The 14,531-nt window shown below is 36.0% G+C and overlaps 1 protein-coding gene across 3 annotated transcripts in view; it reads left to right on the top strand.

Annotated features, from left to right (window-relative positions):
- The window catches only part of ACADL (acyl-CoA dehydrogenase long chain), a 42,188-nt gene extending 29,523 nt beyond the window's left edge, over positions 1–12,665 (top strand). For all 3 annotated transcript variants that reach the window (XM_047721331.1, XM_047721332.1, XM_047721330.1), the window contains 3 exons: positions 3,186–3,313; positions 5,780–5,866; positions 11,428–12,665. In XM_047721331.1, the coding sequence (XP_047577287.1) occupies positions 3,186–3,313; positions 5,780–5,866; positions 11,428–11,521 (309 nt within the window). In that variant the 3' untranslated portion in view covers positions 11,522–12,665. The remainder of the gene's footprint in view (positions 1–3,185; positions 3,314–5,779; positions 5,867–11,427) is intronic.
- Positions 12,666–14,531: the final 1,866 nt, after the last annotated feature.

The following is a 14,531-nucleotide window of genomic DNA, read 5'->3' as shown; positions in this document are numbered from 1 at the left end:
TTTCCAAAGATAACACAGATATTATAACTCCACAACCTACACTCTTAACTCACACCCTAGTTTTACTACCTGGAAAGTTAAAGTAGATGGAGCTTTTTTTCTTTCCCTACTTCCTTCACCCATGGGCGATGAAGTGAAAATTCAATGTTCTTTTCTGAGACAAGCCTTAGTTATTTCCTGTGTGGTATGTTCTTGATTCTAAGAGCACAGAATATTGCAAAATGGAATAGGAGAGGGGAAAAAAAAAAGCACTTCTTCTTTACATTCCTCCAAAAAGTAATTACCCAGTTCTTAAGACCTTGAGTGGGGGGTTAATTAACTAAAATTAAATGGCAAACCTAAGATGTTATATTTTATATTTGAGTCATAATATATTAGAGTACAATTATTGGTGTTGTTTAAATGGAATATGGGCTAGGTAACCTCTCCAAAGTGTATTCCAGATTCCATAATTCTATGATTCAAAGAGTTTTGTCATTCAGAACTCTGAAAGACACTCTGATTCACTCATTAAGTTTTGAGGATTTTCTTTTTAAATGCTAGCTGCAGTATTATCTATTAGCAATTATTAATGAATGCTTGAAAGATTGCTACAAGTGTGTTGATCAATTACAAGAAGCACCTTGCTAATAATGTGTGGTGTAGTTATTAGCCACCATTCATTACAGAATAATTTCTGAAAGCCTGAGGCAATGTCTGCAATGAAGAGCCAGGACAATATGATACCAAGAATATGCAAATATTTAATCTCTTTGTCCCCCAGAGAATAAATTCTGTATTCTTGGAGGCATTAATTTCTTCAAACCTGTGGACTTCACTAAATGGATTAAAGCAAGAGTTCTAAATGAGCCCATCCTGATCTGAAATTTAACTTCAGCTTCTGGAAGCTCCCAGCATTCCCAGAGAAATAGCTCTAGGGTGAGGGAATTGGGCTTAGAGATCCTGATTCTCTCACATTGTAAATAGAGCATAAATTCTCAAGTGTGCCATTACAGTGGGGAAAGAGTGAAAGTATCTTAAGAATTGTCAGATTGTCAGGGTACCTGCATGGCTCAGTCAGTTGGGCATCTGACTTTTGATTTTGGCTTGGGTCATGATCTCGGGGTCAGGGGGATCAAGCCCCACCTTGGGCTCTGTTCCCAGTATCGAGTCTGCTTGGGATTCTTTCCCTGTCCCTCTGTCCCTTACCCTTGCATGAGCACATGCATTCTCTCTCTCTCAAATAAAAATACACTAAAAAAGAAAAAAAAAAGAATTGTCAGATTCTTGCTTATTTTCCATTGAAAATAAGTGTCATTGAACTAAACCAGGAACAGGCTTAGAGGGAATATATACTCATCTGTTTTCAATGTATAGAACATTTTTTCCCCACTTTTTTTCATTTCTTCCATCTTTAGGTTTTCTGTGAGTAATCTTGGATGTGTGGTATAGAAGTAGGAAACTGTGTGTTGATTAGATGGTAGAGATTTGGTGTAATTAAATATAAATGAATAGAAAGGGAGATAAACAATGTAAGGGAAAGAGTGAGAGGGGACGAAGGTTTTGATGTGACCCAGCATGTTCTGAATCAGAAGCCAGGATACTGAGGTGGGAAAAGTGTGATGCCAACCTTCCTACTGCTTGGTTTTGGAACCATTAGGTGCCAGTCATATTGTCTGTTGGGTGGAGTAAGGCCAAGGGAAAGGCAGTCAATTGGGTTTTTCACTGGAATGGTAGTTCCGTTGATACACTTCTGAGGAATCTCTTCCTCGTAGTGCCTGTTCCTCCTGACACTCAGATCTTGCCTGGTCCTGGGTCTTAATTATGTTCCTTTTCTACTCTTTTCTGGAAATGGAAAGTACCCCAACTATCCCCATCACAATGATGCTAAAAGGCTCGCTTTTGTGGTTTGAGAATTGCCGTAGCCAATAGGAATGGCAGAGCCAGCATTCTCTTGAGAATCTAGTCCCTAAAGCCTTCCTTCTGGGGACTCAGTCATGGCTTTGAACTTGCCAGTGCATAGGTAGGGCGCATTAATTTCTAGTTTGAGTTTAACTGCACCACCTCTGTCACTAACTTCCATGCCTTTTATTAGTCACAGCAAAGATCTCACTCATGAATTCCATAGAATGATCAAAACTTTGTTCTATCTGAATTTCCACACGGAAGACAGAGCCAGCTGACCATAGCTGGGCCTTGAACCTAAGAGGTCAACTTGAATGGGGTGTATTCAGGGGGTTACCCAAAGTGGAAGGCTAATATGTCAAATCCAAGCCAGTTTCCTGAAGGAAGTTCAAGAGTTGGTGCGCCAAGGAGACCAGATATTGAACTCAGAATTCAAGGTATGAGAGCCAAGAATCTGGAATAAAGACAATTTGATTGAAGTGAAAGCAGTCAAAAACACTTGGGAAAAGAGAGAATGATTTCAAAGGCTACTATAGGTTTTCTGTGGCCAGCAGGAGAAAGTATATCACATTGGCCATTCCAGACCATTCAGTTCAAGTTAGAGACTAACTATATGTAGGGATGTACATAGAGATATATACATAGCGGAGAGACGTGGAAGAAATTGGAGGCTATTGGACTTTGAGCTCTTGCATGCTCTGATGCTTTTATTCTACATTCTATAGATGCAGATTAAATACTTTGCAATATAAAATAATGTCTAATAAATATTTTTAACATTGTCCTTCCAGCTTGTTACTTTATTATTTTATTCCAAGACAAAGAAGCAGAATAATGTGTATAATTAATTTCATTAATAGAGACAAATTCTTTATAAAAAGAAGAAAAAACCAAATTCTTCATGGATTTAGATTCTGGAGGAAAATGGGTGTTTTCAACAGCTGTATTAAAGGACTATACCACCAGATGGTGCTCACCCATTAAAGCCATGCTTTTTGTTTTTCAAGCAGTTTCCCTAAATGGTCTAAATTTTTAAATCTAAAACATGAGATATTGTTTATGTATTTATCTCTTTTTTTTCTCTTTTAGTACAGGTTTTTCTAGCAATGAATATAGTGTGTTTTAAATTTAAGCTATTTAGTTTATCATGCCTCTTTGGGAGGAAAAAAAAAAGAACTGGTAATTCCACTTTTGTTTTGCTCTAAAGATCTTCTATTATATAATTTTTGATATGCTAGGTGACTATAAATATGCTCTTTTTTATGCTCAATTTTTTTCCTTTCATTTCCTTCAAACTCAAGACAGTACAACATAAGCTAGCAGAATTAAAAACACAAATTTGTGTAACCAGAGCTTTTGTGGACAGCTGTCTCCAGCTGCATGAAAAGAAACGTCTGGACTCTGCCTCTGCCTCCATGGCGAAATATTGGTACGCATGCTTCAATAATTAAAACGTGGTGTTTGCACAGACTGTTATGGAATTCTTCCAACTTTAAACTCAGCCTTGAGGGTCTTAAAAGAAGAAGGCTGTGAAAATAAAAACTAACAGTAAGAACCAACTTAAAAAAAATACTGGAAGGTCCCATTAAGCCTATATATAATGTGCTAAAAATTACTCAAGTTGATTTAACTTTTAGCTTGCTATTGAAAATAAGATATTATACTGGGCGCCTGGGTGGCTCAGTGGGTTAAGCCGCTGCCTTCGGCTCAGGTCATGATCTCAGGGTCCTGGGATCGAGTCCCGCATCGGGCTCTCTGCTCAGCCAAGAGCCTGCTTCCTTCTCTCTCTCTCTCTCTCTCTGTCTGCCTCTCTGCCTACTTGTGATCTCTGTCAAATAAATAAATAAAATATTAAAAAAAAAGAAAAAAAAAAGAAAATAAGATATTATATACTGAAGGGTGAAGAAGAGTGATAAATTATGTATGAAATAAAAGGTGAAGGGTGACTGATTAGTTCATTCAAGTACGAGTTTAATTTCAAATTATCTGACAAGTGGCCCTGTAATGAGACCAAACAAGAATAGTAAGACTTAGAATCCTGAGATTGACTCCCAATTCTTTCATTAAATAACTGTAATTAAATTTAATTCTTTCTGGATCAACATTTTGGTATCTGTGAAATGAGTAGATTGGATTGCATTTCCCTAAAGTGTTGTCTAGATCTAAGAAAAATTTCCGAAAAATTGATTGTCCCATCAAATGTTGCACATGCTCTATTAAATGAAAGGGAAAATGTCCTATAAGTCTTGGAAAGACTTTTCACTGGTATTAAAGATGAGTTTAAAAATAAATAAGTAAATAAAGATGAGTTCATTGAAAAGAGACTCCTTGTTTTTTAAGATGCAAGAACATAATTTAAATCAGATTCTGGAAATGGGTTTGGTTTCCTGTTTTAAAAACAAACATTCTCACATCTCATTAGCCCAAAAATAACCTAGAAAAAAATTCCTGTCATTATTCATTAACTTGTGTTCAGTTCAATCAGAAATAGAATGAGGAAATATGCAGGATAGCTCTTTATGTAATAATTCCAAAATAATAAAACTGCCAGGTTGAAGTTGATGTGCAATTACTAGGAACTTGTACTTTGGGGGAGAGACATTGGACATTTGCGTTTATAGCAAGTTCTTTGACCAGTTGAAAAAACTGTAAAATATTTTTAGATAATTTTAGAAAAAGAGATATTCAGGTAGCTATTGACCTTATTGATCTTTGAAAACACTAAGTTTAAAGACATACTGTTACTTCACATTGCAGCAGAGGAAGCAACTAGTTATAACCCAGTAAATATTTCACTAAAATCCTTACCAAATACAAAAATGTATAGAATTCCAAACATGGCTGCCCCCTGAGCCCTACCTGTTAATCATTATATTGCTGCTCTTATATTAGGAACATCCTCACCTGTCCTATGACTTGAGTTAAAAATTACTTTAAATGAGAAAATGTGGTTATGCTTACTTTTACTTTATGTTTTCCACTATTGAAAAATAGATGGAGCTCTTGGCTGGCTCAATCGGTAGAGCATGTGACTCTTGATCTCAGGGTCATGAGTTCAAGTCCCATGTTGTGGGCAGGCATTACTTTAAGAGGAAAAAAATAAAGAAAATATGTTGAAAAGCATTTTGAACTTATGTTTTTATCTTAAGATGAATAAAATCTCTACCAGTTACCTTATGAATTTTAGTGGTAGTTAAAATTATTATGATAGATCAAGAATATTTCTCAAGTATTTCATATACTTTGGGAATAATAATGCCCAAATAATCTTTAACAAGTTTCCTATATGATGGTGTGTACCTTAATAGTAGTCTTCCCACTTAGGTTTTTACTTTTACTTTCAGTTTATTTCTGAAAATCCCTAAAAAAATTTTTTTTCACAGTTACTGAAATTCAGTATTGTAACCTTCGGAATAAAATAAATTCAGAATTGTAAATTCAGAATTGTAACCTTCAGGTAGAATTGATGTCTTTGGAGAAAAAGACATATTACAAGGCAAAAGGAAATAGATGGGCTGTATAACTATTTAGTTACTTGGATCATACAAAGAATCTAAATTAATTAGACCAAAATCAGGTTTTTACTTTGTTCTTTTCAGGCCTAAAGTAGCCAAAACCTAATAGTCTCTGTGTTCCACATTTTATTTCTAGCCTTACCAAAAACCCAGCCAGAACTAATTGGTGAAGAAAGTATTCATTATGTGAAAATTGTTTAGAGTTTTATTTCATACATAATTTATGTCAATCTTCTCTGGTTGGCTAATATGTCTAATTGTAATTGTTTGATAAATGTATGTATTTAAACAGTCAGAAATAATTTGTTTCCTGATTGTGAAGCACTTTGTGAAAATCCATTTCAAATGTTCCCTTTTTGCTTTTTATTTTGGTCATCTAGGGCATCTGAGTTACAAAACCGTGTGGCTTATGACTGTGTCCAGCTCCATGGAGGTTGGGGATACATGTGGGATTACCCAATTGCAAAGTGAGTATGATGTGAAGAAAAAGGAAAATTTCTTTACCGTACTTTCTACATTGAGTGTAGAGGAAAAAGATGTAAAATCTTTGTGTTTGTCATCTGACTACAGAGTGTGTTCAAGCAGATGAAACAGCTTCATGTTATCAGCTTGCTACTAGGATTTTATCATTTTTAAAGAAAGCACACAGAATAGTAAAGTATGGCTGTATTTGAATCATTATACAGAAGGATTAATATCACTTTCTTTATGGTCGAATGATACTGTATTTTATTGGTTAACCATAATTATACAGGTTATTTTGACTCTTTTACTATGACAATAAATGCTGCAATAGAACACCTTTAAACATTTGTCTTAGATACATGTGTTTTTAATCACAACAGGACAGAGTTCCAAAAGTAGTATTGCTAGTTCAAAAGTATACATACTTTAAATTTTAATACATTGCCAGATTATTTTCTCTAGTTACTAGCAACTCATACCCAAATGAAAAAAGTTTGAGGATAGCTTATCTTCCTAAATTGTGAATGTTATTGTTTTTTAAACCTTATGCTAATGTAACAGGTAGAAAATAGATTATTATTCTTCCTTTAATTTGCATTGACTATTAATTATTTTAGTTTCCTGTGGTAAGAATATTTAACATCGGATCTACCCTCTTCACAAATTTTTAAGTGCTCCATACTGAATAGTTAACTATAGTACAACATTGTACTGCAGACCTCTGAAGCCTACTCATCTTGCTCAGCTGAAACTTTAAGCCCATTGATTAATAACTCCCCATTATCCCCTTCCTTTGTTCCTGGCAACCATCATTCTTCTGTGATTCTATGAATTTGGCTATTTTAGATACCTCATAGAGGTGGAATCACATAGTATCTGTCTTTCTGTGACTGGCTTATTTCACTTAACAGAATGTTCAAGTCCATCCAAGTTGTCGCCTACTGTAGAATTTCCTTCTGGTTTAAGGTTAAATACTATTCCATTCCATTTTCTTTATCCATTCATCTGTGCATAAACATTAGGTTGTTTCCACATCTTGGCTATTGTGAATAATACTGCAATGAACATGTGAATGCTAATATTGCTTGGAGGTCCTGATTTCAGTTCTTCGCAATAAATACCTAGAAGTGGGATTTTAAAAATCATACGGTAGTTTTTTTTTTTTTTTAAGAATTTTTTTTTAAGGTTTTTATTTATTCATTTAACAGAGAGGGAGAGTATAAGCAGGAAGAGCTGCAGGCAGAGTGGGAGGGAGAAGCAAGCTCTCTGCTGAGCCAGGAGCCGGATGTGGGACTTGATCCCAGGGTCCTGGGATCACAACCTCAGCCGAAGGCAGCCGCTTAACGAACTGAGCCACCCAGGTGTCCCGGTAGTTCTATTTAATTCTTTGAGGAGCCTCTATACTGTTTTCCACAGCAGCTGCCCCATTTTGTATTACCTCCAACAGTGTGCAGGGTTCCAATTTCTCCACATTCTTTTCAACACCTGTTTTCCTTTGTTTTTTTTGTTACTAGCCATCCTCACAGGTGTAAGGTGATATCTCATTGTGGTTTTGATTTGCATTTGCCTGATGATTGGTGATAATGAGCATTTTTTCATATACCTGTTGGTTATTTATATGTCTTCTTTTAAAATATCACTTTTTATCTTCATTTTATTTTTTAAAGATTTTACTTATTTATTTTAGAGTGCTCACGTGCTCTCATTCTCTCTCTTTCTCTCTCTCTCACACACACACAAACACACTCACGCGCGCGCGCGCGCACACACACACACACACACACACACACACACACACACACACACGGCAGGGGAGGGACAGAGAAAGAGAGAGAGAATCTCAAGTCAGGATGAGCCAGATACTGGGCTTGATCTCATGACCCTGAGATCATGACCTGAGCTGAAACCAAGAGTGAGATATTCAACTGTTGAACCATCCAGGCACCCCTAAAATATAACTTTTTAGAACTAAAAAAAAATTGGCACTTCAGAAAAAAACAAATATGAAAAGGCTTAAGTTTTCATATCTTAAATTTTGATTATTCATTTTGCTCTAGAAAATTTTCCTCTTAGCAATATTTTCAGTTTATAAAACTTTCTCAAGGGCATTTTATAACTTAAACAGGAATGAAGTCCAGTTGAGTTCTGGATCTGAGAATGTGAATGCTATGGGCTTCTAAAAACTTTTTCTCTTCTAATTTTAATCTAAATACAGACTATCTGGGGGCGCCTGGGTGGCTCAGTGGGTTAATCCTCTGCCTTCGGCTCAGGTCATGATCTCAGGGTCCTGGGATCAAGTCCCGCATCGGGCTCTCTGCTCAGCAGGGAGCCTGCTTCCGCTCCTCTCTCTCTGCCTACTTGTGAACTCTGTCAAATAAGTAAAATCTTAAAAAAAAAAAAAAAAAGATTATTAAAATAAATAAATACAGACTATCTGAAGGGGAAAATTATCAAACTAGTATTCAGACTGACTTTCAAATTTATTGTTTTGGCAAACATAATTGAAAACATTTGATATACTTATGGTCTTTAATGAGGAAAATTAAACATTTTAGTTAAGTTACATTAAGAACAGAAGCTCCAGTATAGATATAATCTACTAATTTTCTGTAGCCATTGGGGCAGTTCCGAAAGCTTTAATCACAGGGTATGTATAATTTATGACCTTTTATAAAAACTCAGCAACAGCTATGGCTTTTCCTTTCTTTGGGAATGTAGACATGAAGTAGCTAAATCATAGATATACATATATACATACACTCATATATATACTCTTATATATATGTATATGTATGTCTATATCTTGATCTAGATATAGATACAGATTTTTTTTTTTTGTTAATCCCTGGACTTGGATTTTGGTATATCCTTTCAGAACTACTTCAAATGAGCCTTAATCAAAAGCAGATTTATTTTTTTATCTTTGTATAGTCGTGAAATCAGAAATAAACACAGAGTTATGTTAGCACAAATTAAATCACCACTGGAATTTTTTTGTGTGCATTTTCATGTTTTACTCACACTATTAATGCATCTTATTCACAATATTCACAATGGTTAGAAAGTAAGACCATAATGCAAATCTATATTCTTCTACTTGACTGTGCCATTACAACTTCTGCTGGAAATGTAGACATGTATTCGCTCAGTGTTTGTCTAGTCTAGTTCAGGTTCCAAAGAGGCCATATGAGGTGAAGACAAGTCCCCCACCCACATGGCCCAAGATCAGAGTGCAGAGTAAGTCTTGCTCTCTGTTTTTTTCAGAGGCCATTCCTTCAGGTCAGTAGCAAGCAAATACTGTAGCTTGATGGCTTACTTGAAAGGCCTGGTTTCAATTTGAGAGACTTATATTTCCTTTTAGGAATACTAATCCCCTTCTTGGCTGGTTTGTTAGTTCAAAGATAGTATGAACTTTTAAACTAGACTGCTATTTCTCTTCCCCAAAGATATGAGGAAAGAACTTTTCATAAGTTAGGAAGAGAGAACAGTAGATAATATCGAGCAGCTGATTAGCCACATTAGGCAGTATGTGGTTGCAGGGCACAGACTTTGATTTGAGGGAAAAAAATCATTCTAATTGTGTTTCTTATATCCTTGGATTAAGCTGTTTTATTCGTGTGTGTATGTGTATGTGTTTTGAGTTTTGTTTGGGGTTGTTTGTTTTGCTTTTTTGTTTTGTCACTTTTTTTTATTTGTTTATTTTTAAATAACTGGTCGTAAGCATGTGAACTTGTTTCAGTCTTACTCATTAGGCTTGGGGTCTGTGAGAAGTGAGGCATGTTGAGCTATGCCATTTCAAGACTCCTCTGCACTGCTGGGGAGAGTAGCCTGAGATACAGAGCTTCTTCACTGTGTGGTTAAACATTCCTTCTGCTGCCCTTCTCTGTTAATTTTAGTTGATGACTTAATTTAATTAGTAACCTATAAAAGGTCTACTGATCTCTGTCTTTACCTACTCCATTGGAACTTCCTTAATGTGGAAAAAAAAAAGCCCAGTCCGAAAATTTCTAAAAGCATTGCTGAAGTAGGCTGAAATGCTAGGTAGGCTCTCTACATGCAAGTGCTGGGTTTTGTGGGCAACCATGGAAGCTGTTCAAAAGAAAAAAATATATTTGAAAATGCAAATGTCTTCATATTTCAAGTTTCATCCAAAAGTAGGTATTGAGACTCTAAAATTCCTTTCTAATATACTAAATCAGTAAATATTTACAGAGTGCTCACTGTTTGCAAGGTACCATGATAAATATGGAGAGTCCAGAATTGGTCATGTTCCTAGAGAACTGACACATTTAGTTTGTTTCGAGTGTTAAATTAAAAACAAAAAAAACAGGGATGCCTGGGCGACTTCATCGGTTAAGTGGCTGCCTTGGACTCAGGTCGTAGGATGGAGCCCTGCCTCAGGCTCACTGCTGAGGGGAGAGCCTGCTTCTCACACTCTTTCTGCACCCCACCATGCTCTTGCTTGCTCTCTCTCTCAAATAAATAAAATTTTTAAAATAAATAAGAACAAAAGAATTCTATGCTTGAAAAAAAAATGCCATTGAATTTGTCTACTAGGAAAGTCCAAAGCTTGTAACTAGTCCTGCATGCCCAGACCAATGAAAATATTGTGAAATAATAAAAAAGTACTTGCCAAAGTGGCAAGATACCTACATTCTCATTCCAGCCTGCCAATCATCTGTTATGTGACCAATAAATAGCAGCCATTAATTAGTACATGTATAACTGCTGCTCTGTACCTTAGTTCCTTTACGTGCAAAACTATAGTAATATTTATCCTCCCTGATGCCAGTATAAAGGTTAAAGGATATGAGAGGATAAAGTGGGAGGGTAAAATGAGATGAGAATAGGTAAAAACAAGTATACAGTATCATGGTTGCTATCATTCCTATTAAAAGTGAATTCCTCATAACATTTTTTCTTTTTTCCTTTTTTTTTTTTGTGGCAGTAGACTTAGGCACTCAGTATTTTAATGTCATACATTACTGGAGTGAGTGACTGTTAACCATTTCCAGAAAATAAGTTACTTGTTAACTTTGTGGGAAGTAATCTTTTCTAAAGCATCAATTTATACTCCTGATGTAGCCTTGGTGGTGGGAATCTAAAGAGATATTGGGAAATAGGTACATTCTTTTCTCTTTTGTTTCCCATGAAACCAGTAGATTTCAACTTTTTTAAGGGAACATTAAAGATAACAAGAAATTAAGACATTCTGTCCATTCTAAATCCGAAATAGCCTTTTTTAGAATGCTATTATATGTGCTAAGTTTTACAAAATTAAATCAAATGAAGCATGCGAATAAATGTTATTTTGAAATTATAATCTCAATCAAGCAGACTAAAACAAAGCTATACAGATGATCAGTATCTTAATAGAATTTTATAATTATACAAACCTAGGTCGAATGCCATAGTGAACAAAAAAAGGAATTTATAAAGAACTTTATTATTTGGATTTCATTAAATAAATACTTTAAAGTAACTAATAGTTACATGATAAGACAAAACTTGTAATTTCCAATGTCTTTTATTTACTCATTCAGTCATCTTCTGATTTATTTAGAGCTTATGTGGATGCCCGAGTTCAGACAATCTATGGTGGTACCAACGAAATAATGAAGGAGCTGATTGCAAGAGAAATCATCCATGACAAGTAGATGTCTGCCCACATCCTGGAATCCTATTACAACTAATCTGGTTTTAAATCTACTCAAGATGAAATGCAACCTGGCAAGGGAGGAAATGCTAAACATGTTTTTATATGCTCTCTCTATAGGAAGAGAAATCAAATATGAAATTAATACAGTAGTAGGAAAAACTTTGAATTCGAAGATTCTGAAATTCTCCAGCATAAGGTTTAACTTTTCATTTTTTACATAGCTAAAAGGCAAACATTTTCTGACTCTAGAAACCTTGGTTTTTGGTTCTCCCTAAAATTCTAAAAAAGCATAATTGCTTTCAAATTGGGGCAGCAACAGTTATGTTACTATTACTGTTTATAGTAACATTAATAATAGTTACAGCACATTGACTTTGAAAGGGAAGGATAAATATACAACGTAAAGGCTTTCTACCACCCTATCCTAACTAACCCTGTTTTTAAGCCCTGGCATCATTTCTTCAAACAAAAGCTTCTGCAGGGTCCCTGATGAATGAAGAATTGCGTTTGTGGAAGCAGGATCTTTCTGCCTTGCGGCCTTGGAACAGCTAGGACTCAAGCTGAGCATTTGCCCAGCCCCACCCAACTAGAGAATGTGGTCACTTCTCCCATTTAACACCTGGGATTTCAGCAGATTTCATCCCAGTTTCATTTATAGGCAAACACAGACTAACTCATCATCCTTTAGTTTCAATATATTGGTATACTTTATAGGTATCAAAACAGTGACTTTTATTTTGGAACAGTGTACATTAAAAAACTAGCAAATACTTTGTGTCTTCTGTAAGCCAAACTGAAAAATATGATGGCAAACGGAACTGGCAAGATCCCTGCTAATAAGTGAATAAACAAATAAGTTGCAAAAATAAAGGAGGAAGTACATTAATAAACAAGAAAATTTCAAGTCATGATAAGTACAATAATAACAAAGTAATCATTTAAAATGGAAAATGAGGGAGCACTTGGCTGGCTGGTGCACTCCACAGAGCATACAACCCTTGCTTTTGGGGCTGTGAGTTTAAGCCCCATGTTGAGTATGGAGATTACTTAAAAATATGATCTTTAGGGGCACCTGGGTGGCTTAGTGGGTTAAGCCTCTGCCTTCGGCTCCAGCCCTGATCTCACGGTCCTGGGATCGAGCCCCACATCAGGCTCTCTGCTCAGTGGCAAGCCTGCTTTTCCCCTCTCTGCTTCTCTGCCTACTTGTGATCTCTCTCTGTCAAATAAATAAATAAATCTTAAAAAAAATAAAATTTTAAAAAGTGAATAAGATGGGAAAGTGAGGAAACATTTGATTTGATACTTAAAAGTAATTACTATCCAAAAACAAGCCATGTTATCTATGAAACAATGAATAAAGATACTTTTAAAGGAAACAAATAAAGGTATAAACTTCGAAAATGTAAACATTTTATTTGGGGCTGTTGGTATTAAACACTATTTTTTTAATGCAACCATTACAACTGGGTAGAGCAGAGGGAAAAGAAAATACCTTGATGTCATTCTTTTCTAGAATTCTGCACCTTTGATTTGCTCTTGGGTAGAAGTTTGTATGATTGTCACCCGGAGTTCTTGTTCATATGCATTAAATACCGTGCAAAATGGGTTTAAAATACATTTCTATTAGATTACAGTATTCGTGGTTTTCATCTCCCCTCCATTACCAAGAAACCAATATAGGATTAAACTGACTGACCCGGGGCCTCTCAGCCCATTTTCCTTCCTTTCTCAGTCATACAGAAACTTTATTTTGGGAGCATACACATAAAAAGTACATTGGCATAGTAGGAAAAGCCTACTATGTGGATGGATAGGGACAGTCCTGGATTTGAATAATGACTCTACTTTACAGGAGCCCTTGGATCTTGGGCAAGTTCTTTTAATGTCTCAGGATTCTTTCAGGTGCAAATGACAAAAGAAAACTTTATTCGTACTATTGTGAGCACAAACTTAAGTGTGCCAGCTTAAAAAGATTGTGGAGGGGCAGTAGGGTGGCTCAATCAGTTAAGTGCCCAACTCTTGATTTTGGCTCAGGTCATGATCTCTGTCAGGGTCATGAGATTGAGTCCCTCATCCATGCTGGGCATGGAGCCTGCTGAAGATTCTCTACCTCCTCCTCCCCACTGGCCAAAAATAAAGATAAAAGGATTGTGGAGTAGTTCAACAATCTAAAGAACTATAGGAACGAGGGTCCCAGAGCCTTGATTTGGGGCTTAGCCAGCACTTAAACTGTAACCATGTATTTTGTTTTTATTTCTATTTTTTTTTTTTTTTAGATTTTATTTATTTATTTGTCAGAGAGAGACAGAGGGAGAGAGAGCAAGCACAGGCAGATAGAATAGCAGGCAGAGGCAGAGGGAGAAGCAGGCTCCCCGATGAGCAAGGAGCCAGACATGGGACTCGATCCCAGGACGCTGGGATCATGACCTGAGCCGAAGGCAGCTGCTCAACCAACTGAGCCACCCAGGCGTCCCTATTTCTATTTTTATTATTATTTTTTACAAATAGGTTTAATGGACCCTGTAGAGAAATTTCATTGCACAGTCTGTTAAAATGACCTTGGGCTTCTCTGGGCCTACAGCCTTCAGCACAATGTCATTATAAGGTAGAGGAAAGGTGCATTATGATTGACAATCTCATCAGGAATACACAGACAGGGGGAGGCAGTTCCTGAAGCGAGAGTGGTTTTTATCAAAAGCAAAGGAACAGAAAAGTCTGCTGGGAAGACCTAAATTACACACAAAGCTATTACAGTCCACTAGAGCTAGGAATAGGTTTGGGTAATTTATAGATCTCAGAGAGTGAAAGGATTTCTAAGATAGGATATTTTCTTGAAATAGTGTCTAGGATGTTTTCTATCTCCTAGATTTATTTATTTTGTCTTGCCAACTTCTCTCTATTGGGACCCTAAAGAGGTATGTGTTTTATCATGGGCTTAAAGCTGAAAGAAAAAAAAAAAGTGGAGGGGGGGATTTAGAATGTGTTTCTTAACCTTTGATTTAGTTTTC

Source organism: Lutra lutra, chromosome 3 (assembly GCF_902655055.1).
Source record: "Lutra lutra chromosome 3, mLutLut1.2, whole genome shotgun sequence".
Lineage (NCBI taxonomy): Eukaryota > Metazoa > Chordata > Mammalia > Carnivora > Mustelidae > Lutra > Lutra lutra.
This window is presented reverse-complemented; position numbering and strand designations above follow the sequence as displayed.